At 40.6% G+C, this 27738-nt stretch overlaps 1 protein-coding gene across 1 annotated transcript in view; it reads left to right on the forward strand.

The window, feature by feature from the left end:
* Positions 1 to 27738, forward strand: part of LAMA1 (laminin subunit alpha 1) — a 130762-nt gene that overhangs the window by 73567 nt on the left and 29457 nt on the right. The window contains exons 26-42 of the mRNA XM_036419056.2: positions 864 to 1049; positions 1574 to 1701; positions 2561 to 2681; positions 3681 to 3818; positions 8155 to 8276; positions 10522 to 10608; positions 11134 to 11327; positions 12295 to 12437; positions 15803 to 15892; positions 17456 to 17567; positions 19224 to 19386; positions 21934 to 22144; positions 22326 to 22442; positions 22552 to 22715; positions 25310 to 25436; positions 26224 to 26317; positions 27538 to 27654. Coding sequence (XP_036274949.1) covers positions 864 to 1049; positions 1574 to 1701; positions 2561 to 2681; positions 3681 to 3818; positions 8155 to 8276; positions 10522 to 10608; positions 11134 to 11327; positions 12295 to 12437; positions 15803 to 15892; positions 17456 to 17567; positions 19224 to 19386; positions 21934 to 22144; positions 22326 to 22442; positions 22552 to 22715; positions 25310 to 25436; positions 26224 to 26317; positions 27538 to 27654 — 2314 coding nt within the window. The remainder of the gene's footprint in view (positions 1 to 863; positions 1050 to 1573; positions 1702 to 2560; positions 2682 to 3680; positions 3819 to 8154; positions 8277 to 10521; positions 10609 to 11133; positions 11328 to 12294; positions 12438 to 15802; positions 15893 to 17455; positions 17568 to 19223; positions 19387 to 21933; positions 22145 to 22325; positions 22443 to 22551; positions 22716 to 25309; positions 25437 to 26223; positions 26318 to 27537; positions 27655 to 27738) is intronic.

Genomic DNA, 27738 nt, shown 5'->3' on the forward strand with positions numbered 1-27738 from the left:
ATTTTTTTTACTGATAAAAGCTCAATACAAGCCTGGCTGCTATGCCTACAAGGTCTTCCTCAGAAATCATCCAGTTTGGGGGAAAGAATCTTGAAGGCATTACTTGCATTTTTGTTTATGTAAACATTGGAATCTGTGTGTGAATTCACCTTGATCGTTAAAATGTGCAAATTTACATTCAGTGAGCTTACAGAGATAGGTAATTTGTAATTCAAAGAAGCTTGGAAATAATTGGGACCATTGCTACATTGACTGTTATTTTGGAACTTACCTTTTTGTCAGTGTCATCAAGAGGAAGCTGAGGGAGGTGATGGATGGGACTGTGATGGGGGTGATGGTTTCACAGGTGTATACTTATCCCAAAACTCATCAAGTTACATACATTAAATATATATGGCTTTCTACAGCCAACTGTGCCTCAAAAAAACAAACCTGTTCTATAGTCCATATATGAGTATAGAGGTGGGGTGAGGGGAAGGTAAATTGGGTAAAGCAATCAAATATTAAATATAATAGTAAAGGAAGGAAGCTAGCCTTTGGGTGGGGGCACACAAAAGCATGCACAGATGTTGGATTATAATGTTGACACCTGAAAATTATAGAATGTTATTAACCAGTGTTACCCCAATAAATTTAATTTTTAAAAACTTCATAAAAATCACTTAACAAAAAAAGGACTATAGCTTAAGTGAACTCAATCTGTCATTAAGTAGAATTAGAGGGAAGTAAATTCCAGACAGCATATTCCACCCATGGGATGTATTTTTAAGATGCAAGATTTCTAAATGGCAGCAAGCTTGTAATGAAATATTTTTAAACCAATGCTGTGTCAGGGAAGTAAATAATAGTTTACTCTTTGGTAGCTCCTGGCCTATGGTGGCAAACTGACGTACAGCCTGGCCTTCTATTCCTCCGATGGCCTGGGCACCTTCAACCTTGAGCCTCAGGTGCTCATCAGAGGCGGCCGGACCAGAAAGCAAGTCATCTACATGGATGCACCTGCACCAGAGAACGGAGTGAGGCGAGAGCAAGAAGTTGAAATGAAAGAGGTGATCCTGTACTCTTCTCATATAAGCCCCTCAAAGGCACGAGCTTTGCTGTGGACATAATGCTGTCAGTAAGCGGCTAGTAAGAGAGTGATCTCAGAGAGCCTGGCATCAAAATTCTAATGGGTTTAACAAGATTTCTAAAAATGAAATCAAATTCCTATTCTCAAGACACTGATATAAGGCTTATGTTAATTTAGTGGGGATTGCATTTAAATCCTTTATGTTGGTACACAACTCTCTAGCTATATGGCCATAATGGTAAGAAGTCTTTGTACTTGCTTGATTCTGGGCAGTGGCTGACCAGCCACTGTGGCTGCCACGGGGACGTGTGTGGATCTCTGAGACTGGCACTGCTGCCCCTGGGAGGTGACAGGAGGCCGTCCTTTTAATTAAACTTAGTGGCATACACAGAACTGGGTTCATTTTTGGAGAAATATGTAAAATAATCACTTTCTTTGTAAGTTTGTGTGCTTCAGATAATTTGTAACTCTGAATTTTTCATTGAATGTGTTTCCCGTCCACAGAATTATTGGAAATATTTTAATTCTGTTTCTGAAGAGCCTGTCACACGTGCAGATTTTATGTCTGTTCTTAGCAACATTGAGTACATTCTCATCAAAGCATCTTATGGTCAAGGGCTACAGCAAAGCAGGTACTTAGAAACTTCTAGAATTTAAAAATGTTTTTCTTATGTGAAAGCAAAGTGAAGGGGTTTGATGAGATTTGATTCACTTCACCCCCATTACCTCCTATTTTTATTAGTATATGTATTTCTCTTCTTCACCAAAACCTTATTAAATTTTAATATTAGTGTGAAATGTATGAAAAATGACATAGAGCATTCATCTCCCATACCAACATGGGTATAAAATATAAGTACATAATGGTAATGTCTTAGATGAGGAAAAAATATAAACAAATGTTTTTAAGTTCTGCTATTTTCTGCCCTTAAACCACAATGCTCATTTCTTTGTAAGCAACATATCAAAAATGCTGTCCTCTACTCACTTAACCCATAAAGGAGGCCACTAACTTTTGGCCAACTGGTACTTCAGGAGGTCTTTCAAGTATATTTTCTGTAACACTGCTTTTTTTTTTTTTTTTCATTCTTTACTCAAGGACATGTTTTTATTGGTTTTAGAGGGAGGGAGAGGGAGAGAGAGAGAAACATCAATCTGTTGCCTCCTATATGCACCCTGACCAGGGATTGAACCTACAACCTAAGTATGTGTCCTGACTGGGAATTGAACCCCAAACCTTTTGGTGTATGGGAGGATGCTCCAACACACTGAGCCACCCAGCCAGAGCAGTAACACGATTTTTAAGTCTAAAATGTGGCCTGAGAACCTCCACTGTGTAAGAACGGTATGAACGCGCTTTCACAAATTTCCTTTGTAATCTTGAGGAAAGCACGGCTGTAATATATGTGTACATTTCATTACCTACTGCGCCGTTTCTAGGACTAAAAATTGGTGTTTTCTCTCACCCCTCTTAACACAACGGTTTCCCAGGATCTCACACGTTTCCCTGGAGGTCGGCAGAAAGGCGCATGAGCTGCCCCCGGGCAGGGAGCCGGCCTCGCTGTTAGAGAAGTGCCTCTGCCCTCCTGGCACGGCTGGATTCTCATGTCAGGTGGGAGACTGGGATGCATGTCCATGTCCTGGTTTGGGGTTGAAATATGTTATAGCAGCTCTAAGTGATGAACAGAATGCATCTGTGTCATATTATATTATTTTCTCTTAATTTTTTTAATGTGGTAAATATGTATAAATATATTTTAGCCATTTTCAAGTGTACAGTTTTGTAAGGTTAAGTACACTCCCCAGTGATGTACAGCCAATCTTTAGATTTATCCACCTGGCAAAACTAAAACTCTGTGCTCATTGGACGCTAACTCCCATTTCCTTCTTGACAGTCCTTGGCAACCACCAGTCTGTTTTCTCTATCTATGAATGTGACTACTCTAAGTGCCTCTCGTGAGTGGAACCGACAGTGTTTATCTTTTTATGACTGGCTCATTTACTTAGCATAATGCATTCAAGGTTAATTCATGCCGCACAGGGTATCTGGATGTGCTTCATTTTGAGGCTGAAAAATATTCTGTTGTATGTATAGACTGTATTCTGTCTCTCCATTAATCCATCAATAGGATACTTAGGTTGTTTCACCTTTTTGCTATTGTGAATAATGCTGCTATGAACATGGGTATGCAAATATTTTTCCAAACCCTGCTTTCAGTTCCAAACCTGGCTTCTCAGTCGAATTGCTAGGTCATGTGGTAGTTCTGTTTTTAAGTTTTGAGGAGCTGTCATACTGCTCTCCACAGTACTCCGCCATTTTATGTTCCCTCTCGCAAAGCACAGGTTCCAGTTTCTCCACTTCCTTAGCAACACCTGTTTTTTTCTGTGTTTTGTTTGTTTGTTTGTTTGTTTTGTTTTATAGTAGCCATCCAAATGGTATGAGGTGGTATGTCATGGTTTTGATTTGCATTTCCCTAGTGATTTATAATGTTGAGCATCTTCTCGTGTGTTCATTGCCATTTGTGTGTCTTGGGGAAAATGCCTACTCAAACTTTTTGCCCAATTTAAAATTGGATTTGTATTCATTTTCTTTCCTTTTGCATACTCTCAGGACTGTGCACCTGGTTACTACAGAGGGAAACTTCCGGAAGGTGGTGACAGGGGACCTCGCCTTCTGCTTGCTCCTTGTGTGCCCTGCAACTGTAACAACCACAGCGACACCTGTGACCCTGAAACGGGGAAGTGTCTGGTATGCCTGTTTGGGTGGGTGCTTGTTTGAAGGTTAGAATCGGCAGTGAGCATTACAGTTTCTGGTTCAAAGTCACACCAGTCCCTTGGTTTAGAGAGAGCTTACATTTAGCTAAATGTAAGATACACATGTATTTTCTTCAGAAAGCTTTTAACTAAGTGGTCTGAGATTGCTAATGGAATCTTTTGCTTCCTTGAATTTTTTTGCAGGCCTCAATTTTGGAATTGATTAAGTGGGCCTAGTTTATACTTAACGGTGATGGTGGTTATAGTCACAGTAGATGAGAACTTTACATAATAGAATTTGAAGGATCAGCCGAGCCTTGTGGCTCAGTGGTTGAGCATCAACCCATGAACCAAGAAGTTACCAGTTCGATTCCTGGTCAGGGCACATGCCTGGGTTGTGGGCTCAATCCCCAGTAGGGGGAGTGCAGGAGGCAGCTGATCTATGTGTCTTTCTATCCCTTTCCCTTCCTTTCTTTCTAAAATAAATAAAAATATACATATTTTTTAAAAATTGAAGAGCCACCTGGAAGTATTAAAAATAAGTTAATGCCAGTGTTAAAAATGTATTTCTCTCCACTCTTTTTGCATTTGTAAATGATTTTTATTCTTGCGGCTGTCTTAGTACACATTTGCTTCTCAGACACCTTCCCCTAGACCAAGTTTGGTCTCAGAGACATAAGGAGAACTCTTATCACTGTAAGGGTCCACGTGACCCAGACAGAAGTCTTGTGTTCCAGATTGAGCACGATCTCTTGTGCTCGTGATTTTGCTTAAGTTGTCATGACCTTATTGATAACAGGATATTCCTTCCCTACTCCTAAAACCTCATCCTTTATAATAACATGTGGAAACATTGGTAAACTATATAAATTGTGCCAAGACTAACTTGTCTCATATAAAATAACTTAGTGAAGAAAAATGGACTGTCCACCGAGAGAGACACACTGGAAGTGTTAGGGGTCCTGGGTGTGGCCCAGAGGAATGAAGACCAACTGGCTTTCAGTCACACTAGACCTGCCTTCCTCTTCTTTTACCGAGAAGCATCTTTCATATGTGGAATTTAAAAACAGTTTCTACAAGGGAAATTGCTAAATTACAGCAGTGCATAGGTGAATTTAGAAACTGAAGTATTTCATGGTTTTTCTCAATTAAAAGATATGTGTTAACCTTTGCTAACCCCATTATATATGTGGAATTAAAGAATTATTCCAGTCATCCAAGGTAAAATGGACTTAATGAGGATGCAAATAGCTGCAACACTATTAAGAAAAAATTTTATTCATCCTAATTAGCTTATCTCCAGGCAAAAGAGAGTGCTAATAGAGAAAGGGGGAAAATATCATCTGAGGATTTAAGGAGAATTGATTTCAGGCAACATAAAGTTGAGATGTAATTAAGTGGAAAGAACCCTTGGCCAATCATAAGGACAGAGGTCATATGAACAGTTTAAAAAGTTGATCAGTTCTTTCAGACTACATTTGCAGCTAACTATTTTAACAAGATTAGATACTCCTGGGGCATTAAATTATGACCTTGCCTTTCCTGGCCTGAGTTCACCAGAACAAAGTTCCAAGATCTTCAGCTGACTTGTTGGTTTGTACTAAGAAAGAACATGAAAGACGGTGGCAGTCTTCCCAGCGTAAACCATGATGGATAGCTTCTGGACAGTTCCCTGCTTGGGGAATGGTTGGCCAGATGTGACCTGGAACCTCTAGGAGACCTCCCCTGGGCCTGTTAATTTTGCAGTAACACCACAGTGGACACGCATAATGCCAGAAGACTGGACAAAAGATTATAAATCTCGATTATAAATCACGGTGTTAAGCAGAACACATTTTGTTTCTTGCTCTTCCCCCTTTTTTATGCAAGATCTGTGTTCTATGCTTGTCCCTACAAGGTATTGCTAATTGCTATAACCAAAATCCACTCTAACAGAAAATGGTGTCTGGGCTTAGAGCTTGGAAGTTCAGGGTTGCAACAGACCTGTTTTTGTCAGAGTCCCTTCAGATCTTAAGACTAAACTACAATATCCATGCCAAGTGGTTATTTAATGTATATGTACACACCTCCCGCTCACTCCCACAACAGCTCCATGCATCGTTGGGCAGCCCTGGTTGCTCCTGGGACTGGTGCCCTTAGATCATCTGCAATAGGTTTTAGTATTTGGAGTCATGGAGACAAGCCACTAGCTCAAATGTGGTCATGAAAAGTGGCGGTATCTTAACACATTATTGGCAAAAACACTTGACAAGACTCTTCTTCCACATGTCCAAAGACTCTGAGTATTCAGTCCTCTCAGTCAAACACCCTCAGGGTACATGCACATGCTGGTCACCTTTGACAGTTCTGAGTGCATTCACCATACTCAGGTGTGAGGCCAGCATCTATCTGAAAGCATGCTCAGGGCCCAGTGCTCAGTCACTGCTGCCGGTCCCAAACCGACCAGACACTAAGATGTTTACACTTTTTCCACAAGTTCAGCACCTGGGACCTTGCTCTTTGAACTTGGGACCTTACCTGCCTCGTCAGTCTTATCTGTGAGACCTCTTTTGTGGTGCAGTATAACCATTTCATTTCCATTTGACAAAGTCTCTTAAGCAATCTCTAGGCACTTGTGAGAATATAGGTGGGCGTCAAGACCTTTTGGATCTGATTTTGTCACCCAGCATGTAGGATTTTTCTCTCTCTTCATGTCACTGGGCCTTTGGTATTATCATAGAAGAGATTGATCAGAAATGTGATATGAAAGGGGGTGGGGAAACCAAAGAGCAGAGAGATCCCCTGGGGTTCCCTCTCCCCAGCTACTCTCTTCCAAGAGATAGGACTAAGCCTTTTCCAGTTGAAAAATTGACAGGTTCTCTGTGCACTTCCCAGAGCAACCAACTCATCCCACTGTCAGTTCCCATGAACAGGTTCTTATTTGCTTGCCACTCTTTGGGGCAGCTTGTCTTCGATTCTTTAGGGTCTTGAAAACCAGGGAGCTCATATGTTAGGGGGAGTTGGTGTTACCAATCAAAAACCAAAAAATCTGCTTCAGTCCTGTTCACCATCTAATATTTATTCTTTAACAGCCATATCTCTATCTCCATATCCATATCTACATGCATATCCATATCCATACCTGTAAAAGGCTAATATGCAAATCAACCTAACAGCAGAATGATTGGTCGCTATGATGCAATCTGACCACCAGGGGGCAGATACTCAATGCAGGAGCTGCGCCCTAGTGGTCAGTGCACTTCCACAGTGGGAGCGCCACTCAGCAGAAGCCAAAGGTGGTGGCAGGAGCCTCTCCTACCTCTGTAGTACTAAGGATGTCTGACGGACTGCTTAGGCCTGCTCCCTTTTGGACCTCCCAGACTGCGAAAGTGCACAGGTGGGCTGAGGGACACTCTTCCCCCTACTCCCTAGTGCACAGATTTCATGCACCGAGCCTCTAGTATATATATTTTCTACACGCATTTTCTTTTTAAGAGAGTGGTTGCAAATTATACTTCCAAAGAGATGCCAGTTTAATTTATTTTCCCAGTAAAATTTATTTTCATCAGGAAAAGTAGGAATACAATTTTAAAATACATATACTGGAATTATTTTTAATAAGAAAAATGTGAAAGTACTTTTTCAAACATATAAAAAGTTTCTCTCCACATCCTCTCTTGCTGCCCACTATAAAGCCTGAGGTAGTGCATTTGCTCAGTGGCTTCTATCACTGAGTCAGACTCAGTCCAGCACCCAAGGCCAAACAAAAGCGGGTTTTGTGTTGGACTCGATGTCAAGAACTGGTTGGTCTTTTAGGTTAAATGTTTTTAATAGCCTACTTTAAGGTCTAAATGATGACATAAAATTTAACTAGACATGATTTGGTTATTGCAGGAGTCTATTGGTGCTGCTCCAAAACCCTGTATTTTCTCCCCTCATGTCTGTTTCCCATGTCATTTATTCATTCACTTCTGCTCTTTCAACTCCCTACATGTGATCACTGAACTCCAACCATGTGCAAAGCCAGTGTGCTTCAGATCACTTTAAATCACTGTATATTTTAGATTCAAATTTTAAGGATCAAAAGCTAGCTGCTCTGTGGATATTTTCCATAAGAAGAATGTATTAGTAACTTCTAGGCTGTATTGGATAAGTGCAGTTTTATAATGAAAGAAGGCCACAGAGCTGGCAATGTTTCCATGATTTAACAAACTTGAAGAAAACACTCCCTTCCCTAAGAATTAAAAAAAAAAACCAAGCTGATATGAAACGTGGTGGTGCTTAGCTGATACCAGATAAGGATGATTTCTAACAACTTCCCCTTTCCCCTCTTCTTAAACATGGGGCCCCAGAACTGCGGCGACGACACGGCTGGCGACCACTGCGATGTGTGTGCTCCCGGGCACTATGGGAAGGTGATGGGCTCGGCCACCGACTGCTCTCTGTGCACCTGTCCTCACAGCGGCCCTGCCAGGTGAGCTTGTGCAGATGCGCCGCACACCTGCCCCACCGAAGCTGGGGGTGATTCCATTTTCAGCCCCAGTTTCCAGGGTCAGTACATGGTCTATTTTTCACTAATATTTCTCCATGTGTTGAGAAAGGCTAATTTTAGAAAAACTGTCCAATTCTCACGAGCACTTGAAGAGAATCTTTCAAAAGCAAAGTTTCTGTGTTGGTATTGGGGTGTGAAAATGGAACCAATTAAAGAAAGGACTTTCGGTTGTTGGGGTTTCTTTTGGGGTGTTTTTTAAGACCAATGTTAGCCTCCATCCTAGGTATCCAGTATGCCTAGAGGTGACTTATTATTAATTCTATGAATAATGATATAAGGAATTATGATCCTATTTAGTGTAAGTGAACAGGTTTAGAATTTATATTTGGTGACGATGGATGGAATACCAGAAATGCTACATAGTGATGAAATTGGGGCCAGGTTCTACCTGGCACTCGTGATGATTGTGTAGAATTATCTGCACATCAAAAAGAACCAGACATTTTAAGTGGAAGTTGGAATATCCATGGGTCCTCTTTGGTTTTAATGAAAATTGTAATTCATAAATATCATTTTATCATTGCTTAGAATATTTGACATGGCATTAAACACAGAAAGATCAAATATACACATTGAGTATACTAAAATGAAGTTCTCTTTTCAGTATTTGAATCTTCTTTCTTTTATTATCTCCAAGAAAGCGATGCTTGACAGTGAATACCAAATGAGAGGCACTGTGTAAACTTCCCTTGTACACCATTAAGCACCCTAAAATTTATTGTTACCATTAATGTTTTGTATTAAATCTGTATATAAAATTTGACTCAATTCCACTCCTGTAATCTAAACTACAGAAATACTTGCATAGGTGTGTAAAGATGGATACATTTGATCATTGCTTATACTCATGGGAAACTGTGCAGGAACTGAAATACCTGTCTACAGGGGATGGTTAGACATTGTGGTACATACCTAGTGTGAAATATTTCACAAACACTGAGAAAAGAATAAGGTATATCTATAGGTATGAAATTGGGGAAATGGCTGATTGATTACCTAATTGTGACTATATAATGTGATGCTATTTGGGGAAAAGTTTATATTCATATCCATAGCTCCATGACTGTATGTGCCAAGAGAAATGTTTGGAAGACATTTCTGTAATGTTTGAAAATTTTACTTTTTCAGTCAAAAAGCTTCTAACCATCCCCAGAGCCTATGATAATGAATTAAAGTTAATATTGCTAGGAAGAGTCTGCGGACATTTGTAATGAGCCATGTACCTTAAGGGCCCTAAAATGTATGTTTTGTTTTCCACACGTTTTATGTTTCCACTGAAGTGTGTCCCTTTGCTGTTTGAAGAGGGGAAAAAAATCAAAAGTGAAGTAAGGCTACTAGAGAATCAATCATTCTTGGAACTTCTCTTAAATGGCCCCCAAACGCCTGATTGCCCTGGTGGTGTTTTTCAATGGCTTGCAGTACCCAGATCAGCCTCTAGATGGTGCACGGTGCATTGGTAATTTCAAACGTGGAGGCAGAGGTTGAAAAGAAAGGAATAAGCCAAAAGCAGAAGTCCATGACTGTGGGGGGTCCATTATCTGAGTGGATATTAAACTCTGAGCAGCTCTATCATTTTGCTTCAAATTGTCCTCCACACAACTCCCTACTTTTAGGTCCATTTATTTTCAAATTCCACCCTCCACTCTTTACTTTCCTTTGCCCCACCTGTTCCTACTTGCCTGTCCTAACAGCTCATTATATTCACCAGCATTTGTCCCGCTCTCTTTTCCATGCTGATTTTCATGCTTACTCATATCATCATGTACAGCTCTCTCTAATCACCTTTTCATCTAATTAGTCAGCTAATTCTCCACCTAAGTCTCAGAACAAGACCCTTCACCTGGGAAGCTTTCTAGCTTAGTGACTAATCAGGGGGAATCTATAAGATCTGCTTCCTTCCCCTCACGTGGTTGTCACTGAACATGTGTCTAATGAGTGTCTTTTGGATACAAGAGGTACACAAGTACTGATTCCATGTTTATTTCCCCCAATATATTTTTGCTCACTATATTGTAAGCCCTAAAAACCTTGTCTAACTGTGCACTGTAATCACTTAATATTCAAGACAGTGTCTTGTACCCTAAGAGTAATGAACAAGTCCCATAAGAAAGAGCTGAAATAGTATATCTGAAAATTAAAAAAAACAACAACATTGTTTTTCTTTCAGTTTTAGTCCCACTTGTGTCTTGGAAGGTGACCACGATTTCCGCTGTGACGCCTGTGCCCTGGGCTACGAAGGACAATACTGTGAGAGGTATGTGGTGGCTTCGGATGTGAAACTGCAAGGCACAGCTGCTGCTTTATACCGTAGGACATAGTTACTAAAGTGATTTGAGAGTCATCAGTTTGGTTGTGCATGATTGATATTGCAAAACAAAATCTGCCGAAACCGGTTTGGCTCAGTGGATAGAGTGTTGGCCTGCGGACTGAAAGGTCCCGGGTTCGATTCTGGTCAAGGGCATGTACCTCGGTTGCAGGCACATCCCCAGTAGGGGGTGTGCAAGAGGCAGCTGATCAATGATTCTCTCTCATCCATGTTTCTAACTCTCTATCCCTCTTTCTTCCTCTCTGCAAAAAATCAATAAAATATATTTTAAAAAATCTATGTATTAAGATAAGTACACTTCCTATGGCCATCTCCTTCTCCTTTTAGGATATAAATTATAGAATGAGGTAACTGGGACTGTGTTCTTTGCACTTCACTTGGCAGAAATGGTTCATATATTATCTTACTGGCATTGGTACTATTGTCTGTTCCTGCGCATTTTCCTTTCCGCAGATGCTCCTCGGGCTATTATGGGAACCCCGGAATGCCTGGCGACACCTGCCAGAGGTGTGATTGCAGCCCGCATGGCTCCGTTCACCAGGACTGCGACCGCCGGACTGGGCAGTGCGTCTGCAGGCCAGGGGCCTCGGGGCTCCGATGCGAGGAATGTGAACGCAGGCACCTTCTGGTGGAAAGCAGTTGTATTTGTGGGTATTTTCCTTCCTGAATGTTTAAAGGTGGCTTTTCCTCCACAGTGTTCCTGTTGTTTTTCTAGGACTGCGCCCTGTGGCATCTGCAGGAGAAAGTCCTGATCTCACTAAGCACCGGTTGCTATGTATTCTACCAAACTGAACTTTTCGTAGTGCGTGTGGAGCCCAGGCAGAGGTGCTAGGGTAGCAGCATTTACCTCTCTAGCACTCTAAGCAGCACAGTCATTCCAGCTTCATAGTTTATCTGCATTGATAGCCCTTTAATGGAGTCAAGAATGAGCGCAGAGAGAGAACACCTTTGTGGGCTGTCCTTTGTGTTCCTCGGGTTTCACTGGTGGCTTCATTCTTGGCTGCTGTGGATATCTTTTCCAGTTCTGATTTATTTTAATAGCAAGCACATGAGTGCTCATCTATGGATGTCTTCTCAGTGGTTCATGGGGAAGATGGAGGGTGGGGGGAAGTAATGTCAGGATCATGGCACCCAAGAGCTTTTGTTTATGTGTTTGTCTTAAGCAAAAGCACACCCAGCCTCCTTCACTTGAATTTGCTGAAGGTGTGTTTCCAAACTATCTCAGGAAATGATAGACCAAGCTCTGCAAGGAAACACATTGGGAATTTGTTGCCATTGGTCCAAGTCACAAGCGAGCAGATGCACTGCAAATGTTAGTTAGAGCTGTTAATATAACGGACCTGGGACTCACTCGGATCAGATGTTTCTTTCTGCGTGACCGGGGAAGTCACTTAACTGATCTGAGTCTTGGAGTCACCATCTGAGGATAGGGATTTAGTAGTATTCTCTGCTTACCTCCCATGATGCAGGTGGTGTGAGATTCTGTTCCTGGAAGCCTTGTAGTATGCTTTGCCCTTGTTAGGATTTTATGTTGTTATTATAAAGCGGTTAATGCACACCCATGGGAAAATGTGCAGACCATTTTGCATTAATTTAACTTTCTTTTTCTTTTAGCTTGTGATGACGAATGTGTAGGTGTGCTGCTGGATGACTTAGATGCTATTGGTGATGCCAGTCTTTCTGTGAACCTCACCAGCATCATTCCTGTCCCATATGGAATTTTGTCAAACCTGGAAAATACAACCAAATATCTCCAGGTAGGTACTGGGAGTACAAAGATGTGTCATTGAGCAAGATGGAGTTGGGCTGGACAGTAGGAGTCATTCTGTCTGTCCTCCCTGCTTCCTTATTCACAATGTGCACTGCTGGGAAGTGTCCAGCCTTCCCTTGAACGTGACCTCATTATCTTGTTTTACTGTAGGACCCCTTAATTGTTTAAGAGTTATTCATTAGATGCCTTTTTATAAATCCTACCTCAGGGTTGTTCTTCACCTTTCGGAATAAAGCAAAGTGCACTCGCTCCTCCTTAAGACAAACCTTTGGCTATTTGAAAATAGCTGTCCTAATACAAATATAGGAAATAAATTGGAGTGGTGTCTTCTTTAATGCTAGAATATGCTAAAGATCACTATTTTCTGTAAATACGTTATTTTTAACTTAATTTTTAGCTGCAAACATTTTTTTAACCTAGAAGATTACATAAAAATCTCTAGGGGCATATCACTGTTTTATGTTTAGTCAAATAGGATCTGGATCTCCCCCAAAAATGGTGGAGGAAGTTAAGAAATAGACTCAGTTGGCATTATTCTACTCTACTATTTTTAATGCTAATTGGAAAAAAATATATAATTCTTCATTTTTCTTAAAACCTATACATTAGAATTTGAGATAATTAATTCACTTATCAAGGATAGTCATTCCTGACTGTCTTTTTTAGTTAAAAGCTTTTCTTAGACTAGACATTTCCTTAGGCAAGTGTGCCTGTGTGTGTGTTCATTTTTAAAATAAAAAGCAGGAAATATGAAATTACTTTTCACTCACTATAGACACTATCTATCTACAAATACTATTTTTTTTTTATCACTTGTTGTCCTAGGTATATAACTATATTTTAAATTTATCAAGTCAGATGAATTCTTGTCTTAAATATTTTTTTTCTTTTTATCGACTTTATTGTGGTGACACTGGTTAATAAAATTATATAGGTTTCAGGTACACAATTCCACAACACATCATCTGTACATTGTATGTTCACCATTTATTTTTATTTTTTATTATTTTAAAAAATATATACTTTATTGATTTTTTTTTTACAGAGAGGAAGAGAGAGGGATAGAGAGTTAAAAATATCCAGGAGAGAGAAACATCGATCAGCTGCCTCTTGCACAACCCCCACAGGGGATGTGCCCACAACCAGGGCACGTGCCCCTGACCAGAATCAAACCCAAAACCCTTCAGTCCACAGGCCAACACTCTATCCACTGAGCAAAACCGGTTTTGGCATGTTCACCATTTATTCCCCCATACTATCCTCTACCTTCCCCTACCCCTTCTACTCCAGAAATCACCACACCATTATCGATGTCCGTGAGTTTTTTCTCTCCTATTTTCTCAATCCCTTCACCCAACCCCAGTCCCTTCCAACAGCTGTCAGCCTACCTTTTATCTGTGAATCCGTCAATTTTAACTATTTTTGAATGATTTGCTCCCATTTAAACCACTTGCCAATTCCTTTAAATAACTTTTTATGTTTACCTAAGTTATGCAGTAGATTAAGAATGTAAACTCTTAACTGTTTACTGTTTTCATTGTTATTACACAGCAACCTTGACCAAGTCACTTAATTACCCCCCACATAATAAAAAGCTATTTTATAGGGTTGCTATAAGGTTTAACTACAGTCATGCAAGTAAAAAATTAGAAGACTATTGGCATAAATTAAGCACTAATTGTTAGTGATTATGAAGACTTACTTAATGCTTTCATATTTTAGCCTAATAAGTATTTTTCCTTTAAGCCTAATAAGTTTTTAAAGTGAAATTTTTAAAGTGTTAGCAATTATAGTTAAAATTGATGTGACTCTAATGAAATTAAGCCAGACTTACCCAAGAATAGCAGGAGTAACAGATTCTGCACAACAAAACATAATTTAAATTCATATAAGAATGGGTATATATAATATATACATACATATATGCTTGGGGAATTCTATATAATAAAACCCTAATATGCAAATCAACTGGAAGGCAGAACAACCAGTCACTATGACATGCACTGACAACCAGGGGGCAGACGCTCAGTGCCAGAGCTTTGTGGTTAGTGCACACCCACAGGGGGAGTGCCACTCAGCCAGAATCCAGGCTTACAGCTGAGGAGCACAGCAGTTGCAGGCAGGCACAAGGAGCAAGGGTCCTGGACTGCAAGTGGGCATAGGTTGTCTAAGACAGTGTTTCCCAACCTTCTCTCATGATGAGAATCACCTGGTGGAGTTGTTAAAACACAGATTCCTGAATCCCAACTAAGAAGTGCTAAACTAGAATTTTTGAGAACATATAGGTAAAATTGCATACCTAACTTAGTGCTCTGTATATAAATCTGTCTATAGAGCACTAGTTAAGTATACAATTTTACCTATATGTTCCCAAAAATTCTAGTTTAGCACTTCTTAGTTGGGATTCAGGAATCTGTGTTTTAACAACTCCACCAGGTGATTCTCATCATGAGAGAAGGTTGGGAAACACTGGTCTAAGAGATCCCCCAGTGCATGAATCTTGTTCACTGGGCATCTAGTGTGTGTGTGTGTGTGTGTGTGTGTGTGTGTGTGTGTGTGTATATATATATATATATATATATATATATATATATATATTATTGATTTCAGAGAGGAAGAGAGAAAGAGAGAGAGAAACATCAATGATGAGAGAGAATCATTGATTGACTGCCTCCTGTCTGCCTCACACTGGAGATCGAGTCCACAACCTCGGCATGTACTCTGATCGAGAATTGAACAGTGACCTTCTGGTTCAAAGATCGACATTCAACAACTGAGCCACACTGGCCAGGCATGTATGGCGAATATAATGCAAAAGGTGGCAGATGGGAGCATGTTGCTATAATCAAAACTTAAGTAAATGTGATTCATTTTATCTTTTAACTAGTGGCCCGATGCACAAATGAAAATTCATGCAGGAATGAGTCTTCATTCTCCTGGCTGCTAGCACCACCTTCACTCTGGCCAGAGCAGCCTTTCTGCTCTGGCCTGAAGCTGCCTTTCTGCCTTCTCATGCTGGCCAGAGGCCCAGAGCAGCTGGGGTGGTGCTGAATGCCTGTGTTATTGCCATGGCAACAATGCAAGTGTCTCACCCCATCCCTGGCCGCTCAGAGCCTGTGTGTGCAGTGTGTGCAAATTAACCCGCCATCTTTGTTGGGTTAATTTGTATACTCACTCTTGATTGGCTGGTGGGCATCGCGAAGGTAGGGTTGATTAGCTTGTGACTCTTTTATTAGGTAGAAGCAATTTCAAGGAAAGAAGAATTTCTTTCTGTGAACAAAATAGTTGATAACTAGTGAATCAGAACATTTATTTTGAAGCATTGTGATTTGTTCTCTTCATTCTTTATAGGAGTCTTTATTAAAAGGAAATGCACAACAGGAACTGGTAAAACTTCAACTCGCAGGTGTTACAGAGCAAACAGATGACCTGCAAAGTGAGGTAAATTCTTTACACAAAGGGTTCACTTCCCACCCAGCATTTGTGAGCAATTGCATTGGGGCGTTCTTGAAGGTTCCAGTTAGGTCAGGGCAGCCTCTGCCTCTCAGGAGCTGTGCTCTGGGGATGTTATGATCAAATTAGTTTTAACCTTGACAGAAATGTGTTAGTGGGGAAGACTCCTGGCTTAATTTCTATCATCACCTCCGCTGAGGGAGCCGTTGGGCAGTCACCTTTCCATTTGACCATCATTTTCTCCTGTGAATGAAGGGGTGGGTGGGATTGCAAGATTCCTGAGGTTTCTTCCTTCTCCTAAATCAGCTGCATTAACTAAGCACTTGGTGAGCTCGGTGCTCAGAGGCACTTCTCTAATACCAGGACCACTCACTGAAATTCACTAGGCAGAGCCAGTCTGGCGTTAGTTGTGTGGTGTTTGTGCAACATTTGAGTTTTAGGCCATGTGCTTCTGATTTTCTGATTTTGAATGGCAAGTGAGTTTGCTCTAAAGTCAGCAGGGAATTTAGTCTGTTTATCCCACATCGGATGATTGGAATTTCCTCATTCACAGATGGTGAGGGGGGAAGGGGTTTATTGCCAAATTTATAATTTTCACTTATGAATTTCATACACACATGCATATGTATATGTGTACTTAAATATGTATATAACAATGTGTGTATACATTGGTGAATCTACTCTTTGTCTCTCAACATCTATACACATACACAGTGGTGTGCACTCTAAAAATAATTATTAGCTTGGCTCCTATTAATTTAAAATTAGTAATGATTTGGGGCGAGTTTAAGGCTTACGTGTGGGCTCTACGTACCTCAGCGAGCAAACATTTGGAAGGAAATAATAAGCTGGTTAAATAAATTCTCTCTATTCATTAAAGAAGATTCTCTTTGAAAACTGACTATAAAACACATTTAGACCTATTCTGAGTTACTTTACACTCCTAGAAATTACAACCTTCCCTTTTACAAATTATGACATTCCTAATGAAAAACAGCAGCCGAGGACAGCTAAATCTCAGCCCCTGGGCTGCCAGCTTTACATACATCATCAAATTTCATCTTCATAAAGTCCATGAGGTAAGTGCTGTTATTACCCCAGGTTATTGATGAGGCTAGAAGATGTTACCATCTAGGGCTCCAGGATGGCAGAACTGGGCCTAAAACCTGGTTTATCTGACTCCATGTTCATAACTCCTTGACTAAGTTCTCACGGTCAATAAACATTGGTTAAGATTTTTCTTTCTACATTCTGTATACTTGGGTCATAAAGTGAATATCGAATCTTCATAGTAAAGATTCAGGGAGAATCTGTAGTATAATAACCACTTAGGCTGCTTTTGAAAATATGTCATCTTATCTCACACAAAGGTAGCAGTAAATTATTTCATTAACCACTTAATTTTCAATCCCAAAATATTAACGTTGGTTTATATGGTAGTGTAAATATTTATATTCTGGAATATATTTTGTTATTTAAAAGAGACAACTTGAAGAGCAAAGCTTCATATTATTCAAGTCAAACTAACCTGAGACCTTTATTTTCTATCAGCTCACTAGAGTGTTAACAAGTAGCCAACATGTGGCCAGGGCGACTGAAAGAATCCTCAGCAAGAGTCAAGATCTCATGACATTTACTGAGAAACTGAAGATAAGCATTCAAGGTAGTGTGATCAGTGTCTAGCTTGGGGAGTCTATGCTCATTTGGAAGGAAAAGTTCCATTCACACTATGCAACATATGAATAGATGTGTGTTACTTGCACTCAACTGCTAGAGCCAAGGACTGGGGATCCTGATGTTTCCAGATCGTGGTCTTTCATTGGGAGTTTTATCTTCTAAAAAATGCATGTTTCCTTCTTTATTTTCTATATGATTTGCTACACCTACATCCTAAGTATCAAGTAGATGTGGTGCCTTCCCATCTGTTATGAATTTCCCAAATTAAGACTTGTTAAGTGGTGCACAGGGTGCCAGACGATGAGCGAAGCAAGGTCCAACAACAGACCATAGGAGAAAATGAAATAGAGAAGTTTTTACTCACAGGTCCTGCAGAAAGTATCCAGCATGCCTCAAGGGGAAACATGGAGAAGTCAAGGCAGGGATGTTGACAGAGAGACAGAACCTGGGCACCTGCTTTATTTGGTTCTCTGGGTACAGTGTTTTGGGGTTCCTGAGCTAAGGCCCAAACCAAAAAGGCAGACTTTTGGTAAGCTCCACAGGGGTTTTGTCCTTGGGGCACACAGGGGAAGGTTTTAGGAGGCAGGGGAGACTGTTGATCACAGGGACTGTCACCATAGGAACTTACAATAGCTTCTGACCCTGTGGCTGCTGTCTAGGGCACGTGCTTGTATGAGGAGGCAAGTGTCTGTTTAAGGTCATTGCAGGCCTCTTGGCCACAGAAAATGGATGCCAAGGCAGCAATGCCATGTGAGTCGCTAACTTGACACCATTCCTTTGCCCACAATAGGAGCCAGTGTGATGTGGAGCTTCAGTGTGGTCCCAAAGCGCAGGCACACTATTAGAGTAATTTACTCACTACTCGATCGGGATGTCCCCTCTGATCTGACTTTTAGGTTGCTTTTTTTCGTTTTCTAGCCACAAGAAATATATTTTTGCTTTTCTTTTTGGATTATTGTATAAGGACATAAGGAGTACAGAATCCAATGCAAATCAGACTTTATAGGGCAAAATATAAGAAAATTATTAGAATAAATAATATGCTTAATAGAAAGAGTAATATCAAGTATTGGTGATTAATTCATGCAGCAAATACTTGTTGAACAGCTTTTATGTGTCCAGTGCAGGAAATGCTGAGGTAACAGTGGCCACAGCCCCCTGCCTTCCGGAGAGTAAGGGCACTAGGGAAAACTAACATTAAATAAACAGTAATCCCAAGCCCATGAGTGTCTTTTTATTTTATTTTAATTTTTCTTACTGACATTTGAGAAAGAGAGGGAGGAAAGGAGGGAGGGAGGGAGGGAGGGAGAGAGAGAGAGAGAGAGGTCAATTTGTTGTTCCACTTATTTATGCATTCATTGGTAGCTTCTTGTATGTGCCCTGATTGGGGATTGAACTCAAAACCTTAGTGTATGGGGACAATGCTCTAACCAACTGAGCTACCCAACCAGGGCTGCCATGAGTTATTTGATTAGGAGATGTTCAGAGTGTGTTGGGATGTACAATGTGCCTGGCCTAGATTCGAGGTTCAACCAGTTCAGCTGAACAGAGCAGCCTCACTGAAGAAGGGTCTAAATTCTTCCAGTGTAGTGCTGTCCACTTTTGAGAGACTTATTAAATGATTGATGAATTTTCTCCATAGAAATTATTGAAAAGGCAACAACTCTAAATCAGACCTTGGATGAAGATTTCCAGCTACCCAGTTCCACACTTCAGAATATGCAAAAGAACATGACGTTTTTGCTAGAAACCTTGCAGAAAAGGCATTTCATGCAGTTGCATCAAAATGCTACCCTTGAACTAAAGTAAGTCCCTAAATACTGCCATTCATGAGACAGCCAATTAGAGGAAAGAACCTCAGTATTGAGGGGGAAAGGCATTGTGGGAGGAGGCAAAAGAAGGCAAGCTCTCATTGTGGGAGAAATGTCACCAGATAGGGTCCCTATTATCATGTAAATGAAGAGACTGCCAGGCCCTACAAATAGAGAAAATTGTAATCAGTGCCAATATCTCTGTTTGTGCTGGTATGCCATAAGTTGTTTCTCTCTGTCTCTTCAGCAACATGATACTGTATTTATTGAAGATAAAATATAACGCAGTTATCATGGAAGAAAATCAGTTAGTGGCTTCTACCTGTGCTATAAACTCTAAGATAGATGGACATTATGCTAAAATAATTCAGTTTAGCTATGCAAACTCTAATTGAAAACCTCAGTGTGAAATGACAGATCACAAAGGATTGTTAGACATGGTCACTTGGAGCTTGTAATTTCCTTTCAGGCATGTTTCTTAGTATTTTCACACAGTTATTACTTGATGTAATATAGCACAATCTGTCTTTTTTTCCAGGGTTGTGATAGATATCTTAAATATTGGCTTAAATAGTTACACAAAAGTCCATTCTCTATGGACTGTGACATTTTAGCTATTTTTAATCTATTTTGCTATTTTAAATAATGTTGTGATGGACATTGTAGACAAGAATATTTTTTATATTTCACATTATTATATTACTAGGGTGGATATTAAGAAGTGAAATCATTTAGCCAAAGAATTTGCATGTTGATCATTCCTATTTGCATTTCCAAATTATTTTCTAAAAGATTATTTAAAACAATGTACACTTCTACTGGCAACACACTGGAGAGTTAAGCTTACACTTTTTATTATTGAATACTAGTACATCCTGAGACCCAATCCCCTAAGGACAATGGGTGGAATTGGGCCGTTAAGTCAGAGACCATGCTGCTAGATTTACATTAGATTAATCATGTTGCCTTGACCCCTACCTTTTGCCCACATGCTCACCTGACATGCATGACAGAAGGAAGAACTGGTGGGAAAGAGGCTGACATCTCCATGTACCTCTTTCCAGGACCCATCCATTCTTAAGGTGGCTACCACAGGCTCAGCTGTGCTATTCTCTGCTTCCTATCCTTCCTTAGCTCCCCGCTGCCTCCCAGTGAAGTAGAAATGTCATATATCAATATTTGATTCCAGTAACATCCCCTTCCCACTAACCAAAGTCCCCTCACCCATCCGTTTCCCACTCATCCTCGACTCTCAGTTGCTCCCTCCCACAGCCACACTGAAGAGCTGATGGACACTTATTAGAAATGAGATTCCCTGGGGATCCATGGGAGTCATTTTGTGGGGCTTCCTCTCCCACCATTACTCTTCCACAGTCAGCTCACTCGTTCATTCAACAAAATGAGCTCCCAATGGCAGATATTGTGCTAGGACTTGGGGACACAAAGGAAAAACAATAGAGATGTTTTTGCTCACTAGGATCTCGTAGTCTAATTACAAAAAGTCCATTTTCTGAAGAGCATTTGAGAGGAAGGGGAGAAGGCAGGGCCCCTCTTCCCCTGGCACCCTCAGTGCCCCCGACTCTCCTAACCTGCTAGGCCCTGTGTCTACTCTTTCTCTGTCATTGTTGGTCATGTGTGTTTATTTAGAACAAAGTTATTCTTGAGATTGTTGTTCTCTCTCTTTTTAATTTGCTAGTTAAATTATTATTAAAAAGACCTTTTATTTTAAATATTAAAGTTTAAAAAATGTGTTCTCTGATCTCCACTTTCTTATTTTCTATGGATAATCCCTGTTCTTATGCTATTTCAAATTTTGTGGATTGTTGTAGGGATTTATCAGCTTTTTAATGATAATCCTTAGAAAACTGGTAATTTGGGCTAAGTGTGGCCATCCCATTGTTGGGAATATTTAGCACACAAATCAGTTGCTTACCATGCCTGTGGCAGGGTCCCGGAGAGCACCGTCACATTCAGTTTCACAAGGACCCTCAGGACTCAGCGTAGAGCTGTCCTCATGGCCCATATACCTATGGCAACGTATTAAGGATGCACAGCTGGGTTGGGGAAGAAGACACGGTGGAGCCTTCAGGTGTCCATTCAGGCTTCCTTTCCTTGAGAGGGCACAGAGCGTACTCTTCCCTCAGCTACAAACATGAAGCAGCATATGGTGACGTTTCTGCCCTGGGAATCCCACTAGAGGGTCAGCATTCGTGGTTTTTACCGGGGGCAGTGTTGTGAGCACCCTTGGCCCAGCATGTGCCTAAATTCTACCGTCCCAGAGGGAAAGCAGGTGTTCAGCATAAAGCACATTGTCTGTAAGACTGTGGAAGCAATGAGCCACTGGCATCAGGTAGAGAACAACGGGAACATTTTACAGACCTTGCAAGCAGGCCCTTCAAAGCATAGCCTTCTGCCCACTGTAACTCTTTACTGCATACTATAAAACCAGGCATGGAAGTGTAAAACCCCTCTGCTATCATTTCAGTGGACAGGGGCTTTGTCGCTCATTGAATTACTATGTGAACCATCTATATTTGTCAGGGCCGCTGAAGATTTATTGTTACGAATTCAGAAAAATTACCAGAAGCCACAGGAAAAGTTGAAGGTAATACAAGAAGCAGCAAGCAGCCTCCTTTCAAAGCACAACAGTGAACTGCAGGCAGCAGAAGACCTGGTGAGGGAAGCGGAGGCGAAGACGCAGGAAAGCAGCCGCCTCCTGCTCACTGTCAAGGCCAGCCTGCGAGAGTTCAATGTGAGTCTTAACAGCTCTCTCCTCAGGTAAAGCTAGTAATCAAATTCTCCCGTGTAAATAATACAAATTTCAGGTTCTTAAAAAAGGAGCCCCTAGCACTACTTCAGCATGCAGTGTCTGGCACCAGTGTTCGGAAGGTGACTTGCTTATGAAGCATCCTTAAAGGTGATTTTTGCTACAGGATAAAAAGCTGCGTGTTCAAGAGGAACGAAACGTGACCTCAATGTTTACCGCCAAAGGGAGGAGACTGCTGGACACTGCCACAGCACATGCAAAGGCTGCACAAAGTGCGCTAGCGGTAAGTTTCTACTCAGCACAGCCACACTATGGTTTCCAAATCATAAATATGCGCACACACACTGCCGAATACTTGCCTATATATTCACCGCATTGATTTATCTATGTAGCAGTTAGAGTGCCACCGGGATGAGCTGCTTTTGTGGACTGCCAAAATCAGGCACCACGTGGATGACCTGGTCATGCAGATGTCCAAACGAGGTGCGCTTGACCTTGTCTACAGAGCCGAGGGTCATGCAGCTGAGCTCCAGGAACTAGCAGGAGCTCTGGACAGGTGAGACCACATTTTGCAGGAATTCCAGAGGTTGTGATCCATTGGTCCAAGAGAATAAGGATGACTGTTTTGGTCACAATGTTAAGTCACTCTTCCTCTTTTGTCTAAAAATGGAAGATTCCTGTTTTGTTCACCATGGTGAGTGGGATTTCCTCCCATATCTGAGAACGTAGTTGACCATCAATCAGCATAAAGGTATGATGGAGGAATGCAAACTGAACCCCCAATAGGCGTTTAAGAAAATTTAATGCTACGAAACCAAGCCATCAAGACATTGCTCCATGCCTACTAAGTGCTCAGTTGCATGTGGACAGAACAAAGACATTAACTCCTTTGTATCTCTTACCTTTTTGGAGCTTATCCTTTGTCTGGCTTCCTGCAGTGATGGAGGTTGGTTGCCCACCCTGGACCTGTAAAAGTGTCATATCACCCCAGATTATCTTCTACTGCCTGAAGGCCGACCATAGCATTACAGTAACTTAAACTTATATTTTTGGCTCTCAATAAGAAGTACAGTGTTAGGCCAGTGTTCCCAAACTTGTCTGCACCATCAGAATAACCTGGGGAACTTAAAAAATACTGATTTCATACCCTGGCTGGGTGGCTTAGTTGGTTGGATGTCATCCCGTATGCCAAAAGGTTGGTTCAGTACCTGGTGGAGGCAACTGATAGATGATTCTATCACATCAATATTTCTACCCCCTCATTTCTACCTTTCTCTCTCTCTCTTTACCCCCCTCCTCTCTCTCTAAAATGAATAAGAACATATCCTCAGGCGAGGATTTAAAAACAAACAAACTGATGCCTTTGTCCAACCTAATTCTCCCAGTCCCCCCCACAAAGATTGTGACTTAATTCATCTGGGTTGTGACCTATTTTCTAAAAATATCCCTAGGTGGTAAATGAGGGAACCAGTGTTTTAGGCCAGTGGTCGGTAAACTCATTAGTCAACAAAGCCAAATATCAACAGTACAACGATTGAAAATTTTAGAGCCAAATTTTTTTAAACTTAAACTTCTTCTAAGGCCACTTCTTCAAAATAGACTTGCTCAGGCCATGGTATTTTATGGAAGAGCCACACCCAAGGGGCAGAAGATCTGCATGTGGCTTTCGAGCCTCAGTTTGCTGACTGCAGTTTTAGGCCTATCAGTAATTTACACCATACTCTGAATTAATTGGTAACTTTATTTATTTAAAATTTGTAATAAATTATGGATGGAAAAAGTCTGGACACACTGGGATTGTGTGTTGGTATGTTTTGTGGAAGGGGAAAAATAAACATATTTCCAATTTGAGGAAACTGCCCTAAAATATTAGATCACACCATGAAGACAATAAAAAAAAAACCTATATATGATAGAATATTGCATAACTTATGTGCTGCATTAAGTACTACTGCCTACAGATGCCACAGGAATCAGTAGTAGAAAATGGAATTAGATAGTGTCTCTCTTTTCATCTTTCATCATTTCTGACTACATACATAGCTAGAACAAAACATTTATTACTTAGTATCTGCAGTAAAAGCAATTGGTATGATACATAAAGTTGAATAACATTATTATCTTTTACTTATAAATCACCAAACTTTGCCAATCGAGTTGTAACAAGTAATAACTGCTGATGTCTGGTTTGGGAATCACTCAATAACCTTGGGAAGAAAATGAAGTGAGTCACACACCAGGCACAGATATTGATTGTCAAATTTTGTTTTCAAGATAGAGTGGCTGGATGAAATTGCACCATTACCTGCGCTGCACCAGCACAGCCAGGTTCAGTGAGCCTGAGGGGGTGGTGAAGGATTAAGAAAACAGACAAGAGAATAAAGCTGGGTCTGGGTGGGACGCTGCCCTCTCTGATGGAGGGACAGCATCATGGCCTGCAAGTGGAGTCTTTATTTTATAGCCAGATTCCCTGAGGCAAAATAGGGGTGTGGTCAAGTTGTTTACAACATTCTTATGGGTTTCAAATCTACTCAATTACATGCACCTGATCAAGCTTTGTTTACTTGTTGCACCTCAGGAAGCCTGTATCACTTAGCCACTTGGGAGCCGCTCTCCACAATTACCAGTTGGCAAGTTCCTAAGTGATTTGTCTACTTGTAAGAGTGAAGTTCAGATAATTGAAAGACTATCTGATCTTCCTCCAAAACCTCTAGTGAACTTCAACAAATTGTTGTATGCCTTTTGAAATAAGACTCAGCAGCCTTACATGTTCTTAGGAAAGCTTTTTGGAAATTAGCAATTGCCGAGCAGCAGAGATGACAATAAATGTAAACACTCAGTGGTACCCCAGACACATACTGGGGTTTGATGAGAGATCAAAAGAGGGCAGCTGGAAGAAATAGATGAATGGTTAAAAGATGGGAAACAGCCATCATCTCTTCTTGGATATTAAACAGTCATTCTTAGTGTTGTTGTGACAGTGTGGTCACTGGTTCTTAAGATTCTTTTTGGAGTCAAAGGGGAATCCCTAGGTTGTTATTCCTTGTGGATGTACTGCTCTAATGGGAAAGAAAGTAGGATGCTTTTAAGAACAGTGGGGAAGCCCAATTTTAGTTTATCATAACACCTGTAAATACACTGATTTCATAGTGTCCTTGGAAATGTTAGATCTGTGTCGCTGAATGCAACCAGCGCAACCCACATCTATTCCAACATTCGGAGCCTGATTGAAGACTCAGAAAAACTGGCAAAAGATGCTCTCAGGACTGTGATTGAGGTGAGCCTGCTAAGAGCCAGGTGGGCTTCAATGGGTGCCTTCCTTTTTTAGACACCGCGGGGGATTGTTCCTTAAGAGGCTTGAGCAGAGACTTGGTGGCTTAAACGTATGTTTGTCAGCACTGCTTTCTGGTGGGATCTGTTTACTATGGCTTCTGCCACCGTGTGGTATGTTTTCATTCTTAAAGTCACAAATACTTCTTTATAAAGAATAGGGACTAAGTGAGGTAAAGATGAGGAAAATCTCACCATTTCTTATTATAAAAATGATAATGCTTCTTGATACCTACTCTAGGCATCTTTTTTTTTTAATTAAAAAATACAGTTGACAGTTAACATTATATTATTTTCAGGTGTACAGTATAGTGGCTAGATATTTATATAGCTTTTGAAATGATCCCTCCAATACGTCTAGTACCCAACCAGCATGATACTTATTATTACAATATTATTGACTATTTTCCCTATGCTGTATTATACATCTACGTGACTATTTTGTAATTGCTAAATTTTGAGGCATCTTTTCTTACCTGTGATGAAGATCTTTATTCAATGGGTGTTTTTTGCCTTTGTATATTTAAAAATGGCTTGTGTTCTTTCTCTTCTCCCATAAGTTAGGATGTACGTTAAACATGCATTAGGGCAATTAAACTCTCCCTGCCTGTTATCTAGTTGACTTCCCTGTTTGGAATGAGATGGGAGGCTATTCTGATGGAGTGGCCTTCACATCCCCATCGGGATCCAACCCTGGTCTCCAGTCACCACATGTAAATTGTTCTGTTTCCTAGTTCCCAGAAGCCCTGGAATCTAATGGGAAAGCAGCTCTCCAGCGCAGCTCAAAATTTCTAAAAGAAAGCAGGAGCCTGAGCAGAAAGCATCAAGGTCAGGTGTTTGTTTGTTTTTTTGTTTTTTTGTTTGTATTTTTTTTTTGTGTGTGTGTGTGTGTGTGTGTGTGTATGTGTTTTGTTTTGTTTTGTTTTTCCCCAGAAAATACCTGTGCAGTTTCACTTTTCTTAAGAGTTTCAGTAAGCAATAAATTGTATATATAAGAGCTATCCAATAACAAATTGGTATATCCATAATAAAATGGCAGCAGAATTCTGTTGTGTAAGAGAAACATGCAAGTTTTATGTAAGACAGTGTATTTTTCACCTTAATATATTCTAGTATAGCGAAAATGTCATCTTTTACTATAGAGTAAATAGTGGTCTATAAACAGCTCACCCCCCTTGTAGACTACCTCTCTGTCCTGAAACTGTGCTTCTACTGTACATGTGTCGCTATGTGCATATATTTTTGTTTCTCTGTAAGTCTTACAGTTTAGAATTTGTTGTCATCTCACCATATAGAAAGTACACAGTTCTCAATCATAAAGCATTAAACACCAACTCTAGCATCAATGTTGATGGGCTATGGTTTCAGTTTATACAAGTAAAGGTAGGCCATGAAATAGTGAACGTCCTGCAATTAAAGTTTAGGCAGAATGGTCATGTTCATCAAGGATTTTTATTAATAATTCATTTTTTAACATGAGTTCAGAATCCAAAGTGATTGTGTATTATGAACAGAAATGCTGAAAGTGAAGCTTTGATTAGACTTAGAGGAGGTTGAGTTGAGCACCTGTTGGTGGTGGCTGGGGGGGGAGGGGTTGTCAGAAGGGAGCAGGAAGCAGAGGGCCCTGGCTGGGGAAGCAGGTGGAAGATGGGGAGGGAGATTACCAGACAAGAGCCCGGTTTGGGGTTTTACAATCCAGAGGAGAAAGGTGGCCACAATTTAGATATAGGTAGGAAATTGATGAGTCCAATTTTAAGCCTGAGTGATTGAAACACCTCAAAGTGAGCTCTAATTAAATTATATATGTAATTTAAGAAGAAATATTAGTGAGAAGAGCAACAAGCAAAGTAAGGAAAATGATCGAGCAAGCTAAAAGTCACAATTTCTATAATCAGGGGCTCGAAGTCTTACTGGAGAAGCTTTCAATATGGGGAGGGTCTCTGTAGAAAGCTGTCAATCTGTACAGGGGTCAAAGTGATGAATAAAACTTGCCTAGGCAGCTTTTTATTAGGCCAGCTTAAAAGGAAACGCTTTTCCCCTTTAAATAGGTATCACATTGGAACTGGGGAAATTGAAAAATGCGGCAAAGACATTTCAAGAAAATGCTGATAAGATTACTAGGCAGACCAATGAATCACTCTTAATACTGAGAGCGATTCCTGAAGGTAAGTGGAAAGGGGGTTCTTGATTTAATTAATGTCTTCTCATTGCAAAGCCATTACCCATGAATATGAGGAGGTTCTGCCTCC

This window comes from Pipistrellus kuhlii, unplaced genomic scaffold (genome assembly GCF_014108245.1).
Source record: "Pipistrellus kuhlii isolate mPipKuh1 unplaced genomic scaffold, mPipKuh1.p scaffold_m20_p_6, whole genome shotgun sequence".
Classification (NCBI taxonomy): Eukaryota; Metazoa; Chordata; class Mammalia; order Chiroptera; family Vespertilionidae; genus Pipistrellus; species Pipistrellus kuhlii.